The 18,367-nt window shown below is 34.0% G+C and overlaps 1 protein-coding gene across 5 annotated transcripts in view; it reads left to right on the forward strand.

The window, feature by feature from the left end:
- Nucleotides 1-17,917, forward strand: part of LOC149781580 (TELO2-interacting protein 1 homolog) — an 87,226-nt gene extending 69,309 nt beyond the window's left edge. For 3 of the 5 annotated variants that reach the window (XM_089935622.1, XM_089935623.1, XM_089935624.1), the window contains exons 24-26: nt 4,997-5,083; nt 8,303-8,425; nt 11,860-17,917. In XM_089935622.1, the coding sequence (XP_089791748.1) occupies nt 4,997-5,083; nt 8,303-8,425; nt 11,860-11,946 (297 nt within the window). In that variant the 3' untranslated portion in view covers nt 11,947-17,917. Of the gene's footprint in view, nt 1-4,996; nt 5,084-6,130; nt 8,426-11,859 lie in introns of those variants that run through there. The other 2 variants (XR_016414739.1, XR_016414740.1) reach the window with 2 other exon arrangements.
- Nucleotides 17,918-18,367: the final 450 nt, after the last annotated feature.

An 18,367-nucleotide genomic window follows, 5' to 3' on the forward strand; every position in this document is an offset into this window, starting at 1 on the left:
GGGGTTTAACGCCATTTTTCAGCACACGATAGGCTATACATGGCGGCCAGTATTAATGGTGGAGGAAGAACCCGGGAAAACCCCGGAAAGAACCACCGACCCACGAGAAGCTACTGGCAAGCTTTCTCACATACCCACATTGGCTGAATCTTAGACTCGAACCGCCGCAGACATAGGTGAGATGGCAGTGATCTGTAATGAAGAGTGCTTTAGACCACCCAGCCACTCGGGGCCCCAGCATAAGTAGTAATAAAATTCATACTGCTGGACCATATGGTACAAGCATAAGTAGTAATAAAATATCGATACTACTGGACCATATGGTACAAGCATAAGTAGTAATAAAATTTATACTGCTGGAACATATGGTACAAGCATAAGTAGTAATAAAATATCGATACTGCTGGACCATACGGTACAAGCATATGTAATAATAAAATTGATACTGCTGGACCATATGGTACAAGCATAAGTAGTAATAAAATATCGATACTGCTGAACCATACGGTACAAGCATATGTAATAATAAAATTCATACTGCTGGACTATATGGTACAAGCATAAGTAGTAATAAAATTCATACTGCTGGACCATATGGTACAAGCATAAGTAGTAATAAAATTGATACTGCTGGACCATATGGTACAAGCATAGGTAGTAATAAAATTCATACTGCTGGACTATATGGTACAAGCATATGTAATAATAAAATTGATACTGCTGGACCATATGGTACAAGCATAAGTAGTAATAAAATATCGATACTGCTGGACCATATGGTACAAGCATAAGTAGTAATAAAATTCATACAGCTGGACCATATGGTACAAGCATATGTAATAATAAAATTGATACTGCTGGACCATACGGTGCAAGCATAAGTAGTAATAAAATATCGATACTGCTGGACCATATGGTACAAGCATAAGTAGTAATAAAATTCATACTGCTGGATAATAGGGAAGTAGGATAAGTGGCGTAAAAAAAAATTGATGATGCTGATTAAAAGGATTCTAGCTTAAGTAGTATACAAATTGATAGTTCTGGACAATATTGTAATTAGTGTGAAAATCTATAGTGCTAGACAATATGACGCTGTCATAAATAGTCTACAATTCATAGTTCTGGACAATAATATAATTAGTGTGAAAATTTTTAGTGCTGGACAATAGGACATTAAAATAAATACTTTACAATTGATAGTTCTGGATAATAGTATAATAACATAAGTAGTGTGAAAATTGATAGTGCTAAACAGTAAATACTATATTAAGTGGTGTGCAGATTTATAGTGCTGGTGACTTTCAGGATAGCATAAATAGTGTAAATTTTTTAAATGTATATTGCTGGACAGTTGGATATTAACATAAGTAGTGAAAAATTTATATTGCTGGACAATAGAGTACTAACATAAGTAGTGAAAAAAATTGATATACCTGGACAATAGGGTACAAACATGAGTAATGAAAGAATTGATATTACTGGACAGTAGGGTATGAACATAAGTAGTGAAAAAATGATAATCCTGGACAATAGGGTACTAATGTTTGTAGTGAAAAGATTTATGTTGTTGGACAGTAGGGTTTTAACATAAGTAAAGATTGATATTGTTGAACAGTAGGGTACTAACATAAGTAGTGAAAAATTGATATCGCTGGATGGTAGGGTACTAACATAAGTAGTGTAGAGATCGATATTGCTGGACTGTAGGGTACTGACATAAATAGTAAAAAAATTAATATTGCTAGACAGTAGGGTACTAGTACAAATAGTGTAAAAATTTACATTGCTGTACAGTAGGGTACTAACATAAGTAGTGAAAAATTGATATCGCTGGATGGTAGGGTACTAACATAAGTAGTGTAGAGATCGATATTGCTGGACAGTAGGGTACTGACATAAATAGTAAAAAAATTAATATTGCTGGACAGTAGGGTACTAGTACAAATAGTGTAAAAATTTACATTGCTGGACAGTGCCATACTAGCATAAATATAAAGGTTTCATAATGCTGGAAAATAGCATAATAGCAAAAGTTGTATTAAAATTGATATTGCTGGACAATATGGTACTGGTATAAGCAGTGTAAAAATGGATATTGCTAGACAGTAGGTGTGTTAACATAAGTAGTATAAACATTGGTAGTGCTAGACAACAAGGTACTTGCATAAGTAATGTACAAGTTGATAGCACAGGACAGTATGGTACTAGCATAAGTAATGTACAAGTTGATAGCACAGGACAGTATGGTACTAGCATAAGTAATGTACAAGTTGATAGCACAGGACAGTATGGTACTAGCATAAGTAATGTACAAGTTGATAGCACAGAACAGTATGGTACTAGCATAAGTAATGTACAAGTTGATAGCACAGGACAGTATGGTACTAGCATAAGTAATGTACAAGTTGATAGCACAGGACAGTATGGTACTGGCATAAGTAATGTACAAGTTGATAGCACAGGACAGTATGGTACTAGCATAAGTAATGTACAAGTTGATAGCACAGAACAGTATGGCACTAGCATAAGTAATGTACAAGTTGATAGCACAGGACAGTATGGTACTAGCATAAGTAATGTACAAGTTGATAGCACAGGACAGTATGGTACTGGCATAAGTAATGTACAAGTTGATAGCACAGGACAGTATGGTACTAGCATAAGTAATGTATAAGTTGATAGCACAGGACAGTATGGTACTGGCATAAGTAATGTACAAGTTGATAGCGCTGGAAAGTATGGTACTAGCATAAGTATATATAAATGTATATTGCTGTACAGTAGGGTACCAACATGTTGTAGCATAAAATTGATGTTGCTGGACAGTGGAGTGCTAATATATGTCCGGTATAAATTGAGATTGCTGGACCATATGGTACTTTCTTTTAGAGGTGATATTTCATCTTTACATTAGTCCTGTTTGGAATTGATAGCAATGTAAAATTTCAAGACTCATCGAAGGCAAACTCACTGAATCAGCTCCCAGATGACCAGTTTGTTAATGATGATAGTCATACATATTAGGGAGGTAATCTTGCATCTGATTTGGTCACCCAAAAGACTGTTTCTCTAATCTGATTTTTACTAAATTTGATAAGAAAACATATCCTGATGTCCAGTGAGTTTTATGATGAGTGAAATCTCAACATATTGATGAAGTGAGCTGGTATTAGGTTAGCTGAGATTTTTAATACTTTAGAAATGATATTTATGACCTGATTTTGATCACACTAATTAATTAGATTGATACCAATAAGCTGTTGTAAGAGTGAGATCTGTCGATATTAAGGAGGTGATCTCACAAGTGGACACATTTTATTTTAATGTGTCCAGAACCAATATTTAATTCATTTGTTAAGGAAAGTAAACTGATTATCTTACTACTGATGTCTGTTTCCTGATATCAGACTGTCATTACTGAAAGAAGTGTTGACTAAAGTACGTGTACCACTAAGGTTTATATTATATCATTAACGCTGATGTTTACAGGAAATGGGGCCAACAATGTTATGATAGAGTTTTGGGCTTCACACATCTGTCAAGTTCTTCTCTTTGATGATTACAACTGGTCATAATTGTTAAGATCATAACAGGGTCAGCATAGGCTAAAAATAGATTTTGTGGATTAACAAACAGAGAGAAATTAACCTTGAACAAAACAGGGCACCAGACCGAACCCAAAAATGACATGACTACATGTATCACTTCCTAAACAAGGCATTTAGTTTATTCAACAAAAGTTTCATCTCCATAATTAAATTCCAGTAATGTACAGTTAGCAACATATAAATGAATTGTTATAAAACTTTAACATGTCATCACGTACATGGAGAATTAATTCTTTAGAAGAAAAAGTAAAAGTTATTCGACTTGATGACAACTGGAAAAATTCAAGAGTTCTTGCAGAAAACTTTTATGTTGGGAAGACTCAAATAACCAACAATGTAACAGGTGAGGAGAATATTCTCTATTAGTGGGAAAATGGGGTAAATGGAAAGAGAATTATTTTTAATGCCAAGCAATGTATGTGCCAGGATTTAAATGATGTTTTTGAATGGTTGTGCAATGCACATTCCATCAATACTCCACTCTCATTTCATTCCTAAGGATGTAAATTTGAAATAAGTCTATTCTTAGGACAAGAAGAACCTTTTAACAGTTAATGCTACTTTTAAATAAAGATATTAAGTTATATGTAGCTTTCACAGATATAGTCCCCCTCTGGAAAAGCCACATATTGTATATGGCTACTTTCCTGGTGCAGAAGGTATGGCCATATAAGAGGGGAACAACTGTAGATGTTCAGTGTCAAGTAGAGTCCCATAACTTCTCATGTGTATTTTACCGTAATCACTTCAGCACCCTTTTTTGTGATGTGACAAATCTTTAAGTGAGGTGCAGATTTTATACATGTTCAGTGCCAGATAGCAGAGGATGGTTATTTGAACTCTCTCTGATCCTGGCACACAATTGAGACCTGTTCGTTTGCATCCTATAAGTTTCACTTAAGAGCCCAAGACAAGTCTCCACATAAGCAATCACTTATGATAGTAAGGACCAGGAATGAGAGTACAATATTTATCTATTATATTGTCTTTATCTTTGGACAGTTTGTTTTATTTTCAGACTTGCAAAATAAGTAAAATCAGCATAATATCAAGTTTCAAAGATGGCATATGTAGAATCAGGCTGTCACAACACTTCATTAGCCTGCAAAGTTAATTGGTTATGGTATGAAAGACAAGTGAGCAATATTTATCCCATTTGCTCCTTTTGTCCAGTTTCTTGATGACATGCATGAAGTTTGCCTCAGGGATGTTTGCTTATATTCAATGCCATGCTTAAACGAAGATGGTGCAATCAATTTGTGATCTGCAATTTCTTGATGATGATAAGATTAGATCAGTCACTTTTCTGTTTCCATTTTGATAGTACTTGTATAATAATGTTTAAATTTACCCTCAATATAACATACTATTACTATATATTGCAGCTTTGTTTAGAAGGAAATGAAATTGACCTGGTAGTCTCGGCGTGTGTGCCATACCTCAGTGTCAGACAACCCAAAACACTCCAGGAGGTAAGCATTATAGTTACAGTGCCAGGCTTGGGCTATTACAAACTGGCAAGTCAATGCATGTGTTAAAAATGCCATGCAGGTTTTCCAGCATAGTATGTGAATTATGAAGAAATTATACCCTGAAAATGCAAATAAAATCAGTACAAAAAATATACATTTCAGTTCAGCCATCAGCACTATTTTGCATGTACATATAAATCCATTTCCGTGTTTATTCACTTAGAAATGATTAATATCTTTCATATCCATTAATTATTCAGAAATAAAGAAAATGGAGTCTAATACAAAAGGTGAGTGACAGAATCGGGAAGAGAAGGGCATAAATTAAAGGTGTTTGAGCTGTCAAGTATGACAGAGCAAGAGATTTTTAGACCTATAAAACACAAGGTCATACATGTATATCCACCCCACTGCATGTATCAGTAAGCATACAAACAGGCTTCAAAAAAAGTGGACAGGTTTCAACAGTGAAACAAAATGATATATTCTTAGATGGAAATTCTTCAATCAGATCACAAATTTTCCATCTTGATAAATTTCATTAAGATCTACTGACATACCATATGAGAGGAAAATGGTTCTGTACAATTCCTAGGACACCAGTTTGTATTTTTATTTTTATTTTAATAGCATTAGTAGTTACTGTTGTAGTTGTAATTGTTTTCATTTTTTGTTATTTTGGAAACCCATCACAAGGAAAATTTTGTGAATGAAAATTGCATCTTACCCTTGAGTTGCTCTTATATTTACTTAGTTCACTCACAGCAAGAATAAAAGTAATTTGATCAATAAACCTTAAAGCCATCTGTAAAAGCTTGTTATTGCTACCTCTCATAAATGATAAGTTATATCGACTTTGGTTATCCCCTACCATGTGGATAGTACTGATCTCTGGAATGTTGATATCAGCTTAGACCACTGAAAAAATTAATAGACACTGCAGTAAATGCATAATCTATACATAATTTGAATGAATTCTCGCATGCTGTAAGGATGTACATTATCATATGTGCTATAAGGATGTACATTATCATATGTATATTTCAGGTGGTTTTGGCCCTAATAACTATGCTGATGAAAAAATATTCTTGTCAACTTATAACACTGGTTGTTATCCTTCCAGTTGGATCAACAAGGCTAAACAAAGTTGAGTTTCTTTCACAAGTAGAGTTGGATAGTGCACTACATTATCTCTTGTATCATGACATAAATGTTCACTAAACTTTAATCAGATTCACTGAAATGTTTTGAAAATGTTTATCATCATAGACACCCAGTGCATGGTAATAAATGAGGTGTTTATTATATCCAGCCTAATAGCCACACCCAGTGCATGATAATAGATGAGGTGTTTATTATCATTTCCAGCCAAATAGCTGCACCTGGTGCATGATAATAGATGAGGTGTTTATTATCATATCCAGGGGCCCAGAGTGGCCGAGTGGTCTAAAGTACTCACCATTCTGGATCACTGCCATCTCACCTCAGTCTGTGTGGGTTCAAGTCCAAGGCTCGGCTAGCGTGGGTACATGGGAAAGCCTGCCAGTAGCTTCTCGTGGGTCGGTGGTTCTTCCCTGGGTTTTCCAGGGTTCTTCCTCCACCAGTTATACTGGCTGCCATGTATAGTCTATCTTGTGCTGAAAAATGGTGTTAAACCCTAGAACAACAAAAACAATTATCATATCCAGCCAAATAGCCACACCCAGTGCATGATAATAGATGTGTTTATTATCGTATCCAGCCAAATAGCGACACCCAGTGCATGATAATAGATGAGGTGTTTATTATCATATCCAGCCAAATAGCTGCACCCACTGTATGATAATAAATGAGGTGTTTATTATCATATCCAGCCAAATAGCTGCACCCACTGTATGATAATAGATGAGGTGTTTAGTATCATATCCAGCCAAATAGCCACACCCAGTTCATGATAATAAATGAGGTAATGAGGTGTTTATCCTATCCTGCCAGACAGGATAATAAATGTTGCGGGAAGCTGTTCAGTACCATATCAGATAAGTGTCTTATTCAGTCTGAGTGTTATTTTAGGTACATATGTACTTTGCAGTTCTCAGTTGCTGATGTGGTCCATTCAAGGCAGAAATAGAAAACATCAGTAGATTTGAGATTAAATATAGCTTATTCTGATATAACTTTCTTGCCAGCATATGCAATGTGTATTGAGTCGAATTTGATAAAGCCAAGTTGTCAGGGCACCAGAAAGGCCACATTATGTTTTGATTTGAATGCATCTATCCTTGAATATCTTGTGTGTAAATTGGACACTTTAAGAATGTATATTGTGCAGTGATTACATTTGTTTATCTCAGTAAAAGATAGGCACATGCTTACCATATATACATGCTTATAAGTTAAGTCAAACTGCAAAGAACAATGCCTTGATCTGCCATAGCATTTTGCACCTGCATAGATCAATGCCCTGATCTGCCATAGCATTTTGCACCTAGATACCAGGGTATATTTTGTTTGTTCTACTGATTACTTCTAACAAACTGCACAGACCCAGATCTGCCAGCACATTATGCGATGGCAAATCTGGGTCTGTGAAGTTTGCATTTAGTATTAACTTATTAGAGAGTAGATATGGTATATTTAAATGGGCATGAGGGCAGAATATGGTTATGCACCCCTTATGGGCAAGTCAATTAAGACTTCCTGTATTGTATGGTATATTTAAATGGGCATGAGGGCAGAATATGGTTATGTACCCCTTATGGGCAAGTCAATTAAGACTTCCTGTATTGTATAGGTTTGTATACCAATGCAAATGATACTCAAGTGAAACAAATATTTACCAGAATGAATCAAAACAAAATATTAATTGAAAAAAATACTTTCTAGGAATAATAAATGCTATCTCTTTGAATTTAAAAAGAGTTTGTGTAGTAATTAATTATTGATTAAAGACAAGAAGACATTGTCTTTGTTTTAGACAGTTGATTAGTTTAGATTTCATTTTGCTATCAACCCATATCAATAGACCAAGTCGTGATGCATGATTGTAAGAGTCAATACTGTGGGTCATCATTGTTTAGTGATAAGCATGGGCACAACTGGAATGGCTAGAGCATTTTTCAAATCCATGGCCCTGGGGTCCTGAATCCACAGTGCCTATCAGAAGGTCATGCTGCCTCAATATATGAAAGATCAAAACTAATAATTACAAATCAGACTTACTGCTGTCCATTATTTCAGGCCAGTATGGACAGCTGTAGAGAACTAATCCGCCTAGATCAAGACTTGATGTGGTTGCGATTGAATGCTGTTTACTCTCCTGTCCAGTATACCCCACCAAATGACAATTTCCAACAGGTCATGGTAAGAACCACATGTACTACACCATTACTTTTATTTATGAAATAGTTGTTAAGACTATTAAAATATTGAGACTAATTTATGACTTGTTGATAACATTTTCATTTATTAATCTGTGTGCATACATTGCTGCCCCACTTTCATGCTGCCCCTCTCACTTAATAATTTGAATGTACTAAATGATTTGCTCTTTAATTCCCCCTTTCATTTGACACTGTTTAATATCCATCTTCCAAGCCTTACCAGTGTCCAAATGATGTATAAATAATGATCACAGACCACAAACATCTGCCATGGTTGTAAGTTAGAACAAATAAGTTAGTGATATCAATTATTGACTGCTACCAGTAATGCATGGCACAGTGCTTACTACCAGTCACTGTCTCTGTTGACTGCCTTTAAGGCCAGTCATATTAATAGCCAGTGTAACTTAATACTCAGAACAAAGAGCACCACGAGTGTTGTTAGATTAAAGGAGGCCCATGTAAGCTTCCTTTTAATTAAGGCGTCATATTAATAGCCAGTGTAACTTGATACTCAGAACAAAGAGCACCATGAGTGCTGTTAGATTAAAGGAGGCCAATGTAAGCTTCCTTTTAATTAAGGCCAGTCATACTAATAGCCATTGTAACTTGATACTCAGAACAAAGAGCACCACGAGTGCTGTTAGATTAATTTAAAGGAGGCCATTGTAAGCCTGAATAAAATTGTTGTCTCATAATTTTCTTTAAATATTTGAGAAGCTTGATTTTATTAAAATTAATTGTATTGATCTCAGTATTTTCTTTAGCTCTCCTGGTTATAATCTAAGAGATGACCCATTGTCCTTTGACATTCATAGTCCATTAGCACTAATTTGTTATTACTTCTTCTCCTAAAGTACTTGAACAATTGCCATGAAACTTTGCTTACATGATGGAATGATTTGTTGCAGGTTATTAGATAGATATATTAAAATATTTAAGGTTTAATGGAACAATATCTATCAGAATAAAATAGATCTAGGTATGTTGTTATTATTATTATTATTATTATTATTATTATTGGCGAAAACTTGAAATGTGTTCATGTGAACATGGAGGCTTCCTGCCCAGACTGCCATCTCAGTATTACTGAGGGCAAAGCTTCAAGTCAAACAGGGGCAATAGCTCTGTTATGTTTTTGTGGTAAGATGTTACAAATAAAACTTGACTTAGATCTTATAGATGTAAAGATTCATACCAGGTGTGGCCTCTCAATGCATGAAGTCCTTCACAAGTTATCACCTTGTGATTTCTCCATTGTACCATATTTAGGCATGTGTAATATGCACAAAACAAAACTCAAAATCTGTCATTTCTTGGGGCCAGTATATCATGTTCAGTAAAATTTGCATTTTTGGATATAGGTTAGACATAGGTAAATATGACTGTATTATTTACAGAGGTAAATATAATAAAGGCTTTGGCATTTACAGAGGTAAATATAATCAAGGTTTAGACATTTACAGAGGTAAATATAATCAAGGTTTAGACATTTACAGAGGTAAATATAATCAAGGTTTAGACATTTACAGAGGTAAATATAATCAAGGTTTAGACATTTACAGAGGTAATATAATCAAGGCTTATGCATTTACAGAGATAAATATGCATAAGCATTTGCAGAAGCGAATATATAGAGGTATGTACAGAGGTTTACAGAGATAAATGATAATCTCTTGGTTTAAACAACTGTGCACAAATAAATAGTTGAGGTAATAGGTTGGTGACTTTTATGTTGCAACTACTTGCAGCTTGAGCATAACGATTCTGTCCTGTTAATCCATCTCTCATCTGTCTGCAGAGTTTGTTAGCACAATTCTGCAAAACCATTTAACAGAGACAGTTTCATTCAATAGGCATGTCTCTACATGTAGATGACCTGATTTTATTTTCATTTTGTTTGACGTATAACTCGAAGTTGTTAAAATAAGTTTAGTCTTTACTTTATAGACTTAGACAGTTTCAGTACAAATCTTTTCAAAATTGTTCGAAAGAGGCAAATAAAATTTGGTATGCATGCTTGAACTAATAACTAGAAGACCTGCTTCATTCTGTTTAAATCCATTTTTAACCTTTTGTTATGGTTTTTGTCCTTGTTGATGTTCTGGATGATTTGGTACAAGCAAAATTAGTGTCAAAACCTTTTCAGTTCATGCTTTATTAGGACAATTATGCAACAACAAAAACTCTTGACCTATTTATACAGATGACCTAATGAGATTTTTAAGCCATTGGAATTATCTTTTTCATTTTTAGAAAGTTTATTACTTTCTTAGAATTTCATGTTGACCCAGGCAATTAATTTTGTATGCACATGGGTGTTCATATTTATATTACTTTCTTAGAATTTCATGTTGACCCAGGCAATTTAATTTTGTATACACATTGGTGTTTATATTTATATTGTTTTCTTAAATTTTCATGTTGACCCAGGCAATGAAATTTGTATGCACATTTGTGTTTTTATTTATATTACTTTCTTAGAATTTAATGTTGACCCTGGCATTTAATTTTGTGTGCACATTGATGTTATATTTACTTATTAAAATGTTGTACCATTTCATAACTTTTGTTTGACTTAGGTTTTGGAGATTCTGAAATTAGATACAGTTGGGTTGTACATGTTTGGCAAACACATATGTAACATTATTATTGATTGAAGCTATACCCTATATATGCCATTTCATTGTAATTACCAGCAAGACAAAATTTGTAAATTCTTGTTGATTTAAAAATGTATCAATACTCCAGTGTTAATTAATGTAGAGCATACAATGTTCTTCTGTTGTGTTTTATTTGATAAATGCTCAATGCATTTGTCAACATGTGTTCCAAGTCCATCAGCGTGCAAAGATACTAACTTAATTGAAAAACAATGAAATGACTTCTTTGATCCATCCTTGTGTATAAACCAACTTCAACTGTTACATTTTACAATAAATACAGACTACAAAGAAGAATTAAAATAACATTTTCACATCAGGTATGCTGAACTGGTAATGGACATAAGAAGAAAAAGAAATGTATCACTTGCAAAGATTAGTGGGTTGTATTAGTGGACCTTAAAATCTCATCAGTCAATCCAATTCATGCTGACTGGAAAAGTGTTAAAACTTGGAGCTGACTATCCATGGCTTTGAGAAAGCTGGACTTGTTAGTTCAACAATTTCAGGAATATTAGTTATTGTGCTGCAAGTTTGATAAAACACAGTTCACATACTGAGAACAACTGGTCACAATTAATGGACATTTATAAATTTGAGAATATGATGTTAAAATATGTTCCTGATGTTTAAGATAGTATATAAATTGTACAAAAAATGTGGAAAGAATAAAATACCATTTTAACACCACCTTCAGGTCAAACTTGTTTATGAAAAATCAGTTTTTCTTCACAATATTGCTGTTTTGCAGTTTACTGGTCAACAAAGAGCATCTGGGTCCTCCAGTGAATTTGCTGCCAATGTCTCTCAGCTTTTGCAAGAATTGGAAGTTTTATGACAGACAAAGTCCCATGGTATTCAAATAAATTGTTCAGCAGCCTGAAAAAGTGGAAACTTCAACACAGAAGTAAACAATTGTAAAGCTTCTTGTCTTGAATCTTATAGAAAATTTGAAAGAACACTGTTAAAAATCAAAATTTGTATGTGATTTAGTGAAATTGGCTAACAACAGCAATATGAAATTCTGAGAGTTACTCAGGCCTGTGCTACAGGAACTATTTGCCAGAAGTTCATGCTTTAGGAGCCACTTTATTGCATGAAATAAAAAGAAATATTAGTTTCTTCAATGGGTATGTATTTTATTATTAGACCATACTTTAGTACCATTTATTTTTTGTGGTTTTGTGCAAAAAGATACTCTTGTGCATTTTTAAATTCTTGGTTTTGCCCATCTCTGTTTGTATAATTGTAGGTATATGATGTTGACTAACATATACAAGTTCCAACAACAAAAAAAAAGAAAAAGAAAACAAAGAAAAATATTTTGCTCACAACAAATGGCAGTTGTTTCAGTGGTTTCAACAATACTACAACCTTTATAAGCATATGCTGAACACGTCAAGATTGATCACTTACAGTCCATGTCAGAGGGACCTAAGTCAGCCAACAACACAAAGATAATTGGTTATTAAAGTGTATCATCTCTTCCTTAAAACACTGTCTATAAAGTTGCACAGTCAGTACTTTCTAATGACAATGGATGTAACACTGGTTTAAAAGGGGTGAAATTCAGTCTAGAGCCCCAATCTAGAGCCCTAGCACTTTGGATTATGCTATTATTACACATGTCAACCAAACACGTGACCAGTTGCCTCCTGCTCAGTGCATTTGTCAACATGTGTTCCAAGTCCATCAGCGTGCAAAGATACGAACTTAATTGAAAAACAATGAAATGACTTCTTTGATCCATCCTTGTGTATAAACCAACTTCAGCTGTTACATTTTACAATAAATACAGACTACAAAGAAGAATTAAAATAACATTTTCACATCAGGTATGCTGAACTGGTAATGGACATAAGAAGAAAAAGAAATGTATCACTTGCAAAGATTAGTGGGTTGTATTAGTGGACCTTAAAATCTCATCAGTCAATCCAATTCATGCTGACTGGAAAAGTGTTAAAACTTGGAGCTGACTCTCCATGGCTTTGAGAAAGCTGGACTTGTTATTTCAACAATTTCAGGAATATTAGTAATTGTACTGCAAGTTTCAGTATTTTGCAGTTGTTCATTTGGATTAAACTTGTGTTGATAAAATGAGACATGCTTTCAGGAAGGTTTACATTTTTCTATAAGTTTCATTTGAACAAAGAATCAATCTGAACAGTATTAAATCTAAATTTTGATGTACCGGTATTATTTATTATTCTTTCTTTCCTTTTCAGTAACACTAGTGTTTGATTGCCTTATGCTTTTCCTCATTTATCTCAATCCTTACTTATCCCACAACAAATTACTTTAAGGCAGTGAGTGGAATTACAGCTACCATATGCCACATAGATATGTATGTGCAGAAATTATATGAATACTTTATAATTTATTTTTCAACGTTTTCAAATAAATACAAACACGTGTAAAAGCTACTATTTAATTACTAGATTACAGTAATGACCTTGATTTATCAAATAGGTTTCTTGATGTCTAGGAATGAAACACAGGAGGAAAACGTGGACAGGGTCTTCTTCTTATGTGGCTTAAAAAGGTTTCATCATTAAATTGTGGTTTGGGGCAACAAAAGATTCCATGAAAATTGGTACACCATAAAAATTAGTGATTCTACAGCATCTTGTTACACTTTTCAAACTTTTAAGCATCAGATATTGACCATTTAACAACATGTTCACTATCTGGCAACATATTTTCAGAAACAAACTTGTTATTATTTTTAGATAACTGTAGATTTCAATTAATACATACTGTTGATTATATACTTCATCCTCATTAGCTTTTCTCATTACATTCGCCACTGCTTTCATCCCAGCCTCCTTGGCTTATTTATTTCTCTTTCCATTTTCAATATTTTCTTTTTTTCTTCTCTCAATCTTGAGCTGTCTCTCCATCCATCTGAGCAGCCTAATTTTGTTAGCACAGCTAATCCATTGCTTTTTATGGATTGCTATAAAACCTGATGAATGTTACAGCCATCATCTGTTGATGAACATATCAACAAATAGTTTGCTTTGCCAGTTTTGTTAGAGTTATTGACCTTTTTGTCTTTTAACATTATACAGTGTCAGTAGTGCAGTTAATCCTCATTGCTGTTAGAGGTGGTAGATAGCATGGTTATAACATGAAGCTCTGTATGTGTGCGTGTTGACAAATGACTTTACTACTGCCATATTTGTAAAAGTTGTTACATTGTTTTTTTATCTTGTAGCTTAATGCAGTTTATGATGATGCAGTATCACAAGTACTTGTGCAACATTGTATGAATTTCCATGAAACTATGTAAATATTATGCTTATCACTTGAAGATGTGTAAATTAGCAAATGGGGCCCTGTTTGGTCAAGTGGTCAAAAGTGCTGGCCTTTACTGATCTCTGCCATCTATCCCCTGTCAGTGTAGGTTCAAATCTATTACCCAGCCAATGTGAATATGTGAGAAAGCTGCCAGTAGCTTTTCCATGTGTCAGCGGTTCTTACAAGGATTTTCCCATGTTCTTCATCCACTACTTATACTGTTGGTTGTACATAGCCTATCTTGCACTGAAAAATGGCATTAAATCCCCAAACAACAACAACACCGTTTTTCTGTTTTATTTGTTTGTCTTGTCTATGTGTTGTATTTGCCTTTGAAAAAGACTCATTAAAGAGTCAAAAGTGCTCAGGGTAGCTAGATACTAGTTTTGCACTGTTCGTTGTCAGTTTATTGCATATATATATATATATATATATATATATATATATATATAATGGTAATTTTTTAGAAGATATGCATTTTGACTGGTCATTGTTCTCACATTATTTTCATTAGAATTAAACCCTTTTTTTTAAGTAAAATAGTCTCATCTCCATAATGGGTATGTTGGTGAGTGGGATAGGTGGTGTATATTTGGAGCACATTGTTCACCATTCCTCAAGTTTTTATTACATTGTTCGGAATATATTTTATTATGATACCTGAGTAATACTTGCTTTATTTCCAGCCGTAGTTTCAGTTTCAGTTACCCTGTGTCTCATGATGTATTTAAGTATTATGTAAGTGAGAGGATAGGTTGTCTGATCCCATTGCAGACTTTGTATTTTTTTTATTGAAATTGTGAAAAAGGAATTTGACCATACAGTCAAGTGTTAATGAAATAATTCTGAACTTGCTCTTTATTTACATTAGCCTCTTGAAGAAGAGAATATACTCACATTAGAGTGAGAACACTACCACTCAGGTAGACCCTGATACATTAGAAGATTTTCACTCTATGTCTAAGGTATGACCCATTTCAAAGACGGCAGCTGCAGTGTCAAGGAAAATTTCCAAATACATTCTTTCAAGATGGCTCTGGAAAAGTTACTTTGAAAGTTTTATGTAGACTTGTGTTTTATTTTCAGTGAAAAATTCTCTTGTGTAAAAATACAATTTTGAATATAAAGCTTGAATGTTGACCAAAGCTGACATTTTTAAATATACAGATAAGATCTGAGAAGGCCCCAAATCAATTAGCATGCAGTAAATATGTGGAATGTATTCAATGGTAAAAATGACTGAACCCCCCCGCAAAAAAAAATGGAGAAATCCTTTTATGACTTGGTTTGAATGTCAATAATGGAGGAAAAGAGAGAATAAAACCACATAACCGAGATAGAAATACATTTGTTCAGGACTGCAGTTATGTTTTCTGCACTTGTTAAGGTATAAACTATAAAGAGTCAGTTGTAAAATCACACAGCTTACAGAACATCAAAAGGGCAATGTTGCTGTCTAATACAGAATGGACAGATAATGACATATTAGTTCATACCAAGTTATAATGAGAAAATAGTGCAGTGCTAATATTATTATCACACCTACTTTAAGAAAGAAGTTGCCTTTAGAAAAAATTTGCTATACTTAGAATGCCATGACTTGCAATCAGAACCCTGCCATGACAAACAGTCAAGGAACAAAACTATAATTGATAATAGATCGGTAAATTGGTCTGGAAATGTATAACGCCTTATTCAGTCTTGACTGTCATAATTTATATAGCAATACTTTTGATGTGACATCTTGCCTTAGAATACTTGAATCATAACTTGATTGAAGTAGCACAAGGTTTTTTGTGATCTTATTTGAATGCGTTTCTCTTTCATGAACATAAATGGTGGGAAATATGCTTTACACATCCACACTAGCCGTGGGTTCTTTGGACCCTCCCATTTCTATATGAACCATTGATGCATACACAGCAAATTCCAGTGCAGAATTGTTGTTATATGATTTTGTAAGTACAGTAATACCTCAAACATTTGCGAGGTTAGGTTCCAGAACCAGTCACGGATCAGGAGGAATCGCGAATGTTTGGTACGAGTCACTAAAAATGCTAATAAATGCTTATTTCTAGGGTTTAAACCCTAAATATGACCCAAATCATGCTCCCAAAGCACTTTAATTTCATTTAAAAGTTAGCTTAATACATTACCCTTAAAAAGAGAAATAAATGGTTGACGTAAAAATAGAGTACAGTATCGCCTAATGGGTATTTGCCACACTAGCGCATTTACAGTACGGTATACTAATATTACCCCTATACTAATTCATTGGCTGCTGTTTTCTTTTGCACTCAAAGTAAGGTAAAACCAAGTAACGAATGGGACTGTAAACTTAATAACTGACTTTTTCTTTGTCATTGTCAGGAAGGTAAACTAGGTAAACTTCATATGTCACAGAAATCATATAACGAAGGTACAATTCAATAAAATAAAGAAAACATGTACGTAGAGGGTACCAATGAAAATTTCGCGAATCCGTGAATTCGCGAATCCAGAAACGCGAATGCATGAGGTATTACTGTATATTATTTATGAAGGAAGTACATTCATTGCAACCAGAAAATAATTTGACCTAAATGCGTAAACCACTTTGATACACTCAGCAGTTTGTTCAGATATTTACATTGTGTATGCCATGGGTTCAAATAAAAGTTAGCGAGTTCCAAAGAAAAAGAATTGGTTTGGGTTTGGTTTTGTGGGCTTGACACCATTTGCAGCACAATATCGGCTATACATGGTAGCTAGTATATTTGTTGGAGGATGGACATGTGAAGACCCCAGAAAAAAACACTGACCCATGGGAAGCTACTGACAAGCTTTTTCACATACCCACATCGGCCAAATCAAAACTCAAATACACTCAGACAGAGGTTAGATGTGGGTGATCAGTAAACGTGAACACCTTAAACCAATAGCCACCCGGGGCCACACCATAGAAAAAGAAAATTGACTTAATTCATGTACAGTTAAAGCATACTGAGCCCCCAAATCCTTACATATTTAAAAGGAAATGTAGATGTAAAATATATGTATAATTTCTTAATAGTCAAGGAATTCTTTAGAATTTTTTTTTTAAGTGTAACCCGTAAAGATGATTATATTTCGTTAGTTTAATGTTTCAGTTCTATGTTGAAGAAGTTATAGTAAGCTTTACTTAAAGGAGAAATAAATGAATTACTTTTCTCTCCGAAGCAATCAGTCTCATTCATGGATAACTTGTATGATGGTTCAAAACAAATAAATACAATCTGCTATGATAATGTATCAAATTTTCAGGATTTTTTTAAAACTACAGTTTTTGTAATTGATAAATGCACAAGCTCCTTTTTTTACACTTTAACCAACAATATTGAGGTAAATGAATTCCATTTTTATTTCATTCCGTTAATGCACATTTTATATCAAGATGGGGTTGAAAACCTTGCCTGCAAAGAATGAAATGTCTTGTTCCTTATTAACTGAATTTTTATGAAAAATTAAAAACACAATATATCTTTTATGTATTTCTTTGTTTGTTGAAAATAAAGAGGTGAATTTATTCCAGACTTTTGAAGTAAGTGTGAAAAAATTTCTGGCATTGTAAATTTTAGCTCAGTTGGCCATATAGACAAGAGAGTTTATGGTATGGCCCTGCATCTTTTGTGAGAATGTATGGTACGGCCCTCCATCCATAACATATCCCATTCATCAACATGTGCTTGAAGTACATATTTCCGATCAGATTTCAATTGTACTTGAAATATGGGTTTATATCGTCAAAGTCTTGGCTGAGTTCAAAAATAGGCAAGATCCATGCATGTTAATCAGGTGATTATGAAGCTCATTGGCTATTGTTGTTATCACTTTGGAGTTCATATTTTTATCTGACTTTCATAAGCTTGGAATGCTGATGTGATTCAGTAATCAGATGATTTCAAAACTGAATGAAAGTCACATATATTGAGGAGATAATC

This window comes from Sinohyriopsis cumingii, chromosome 15, assembly GCF_028554795.1.
Source record: "Sinohyriopsis cumingii isolate HCF-2022 chromosome 15, ASM2855479v2, whole genome shotgun sequence".
Classification (NCBI taxonomy): Eukaryota; Metazoa; Mollusca; class Bivalvia; order Unionida; family Unionidae; genus Sinohyriopsis; species Sinohyriopsis cumingii.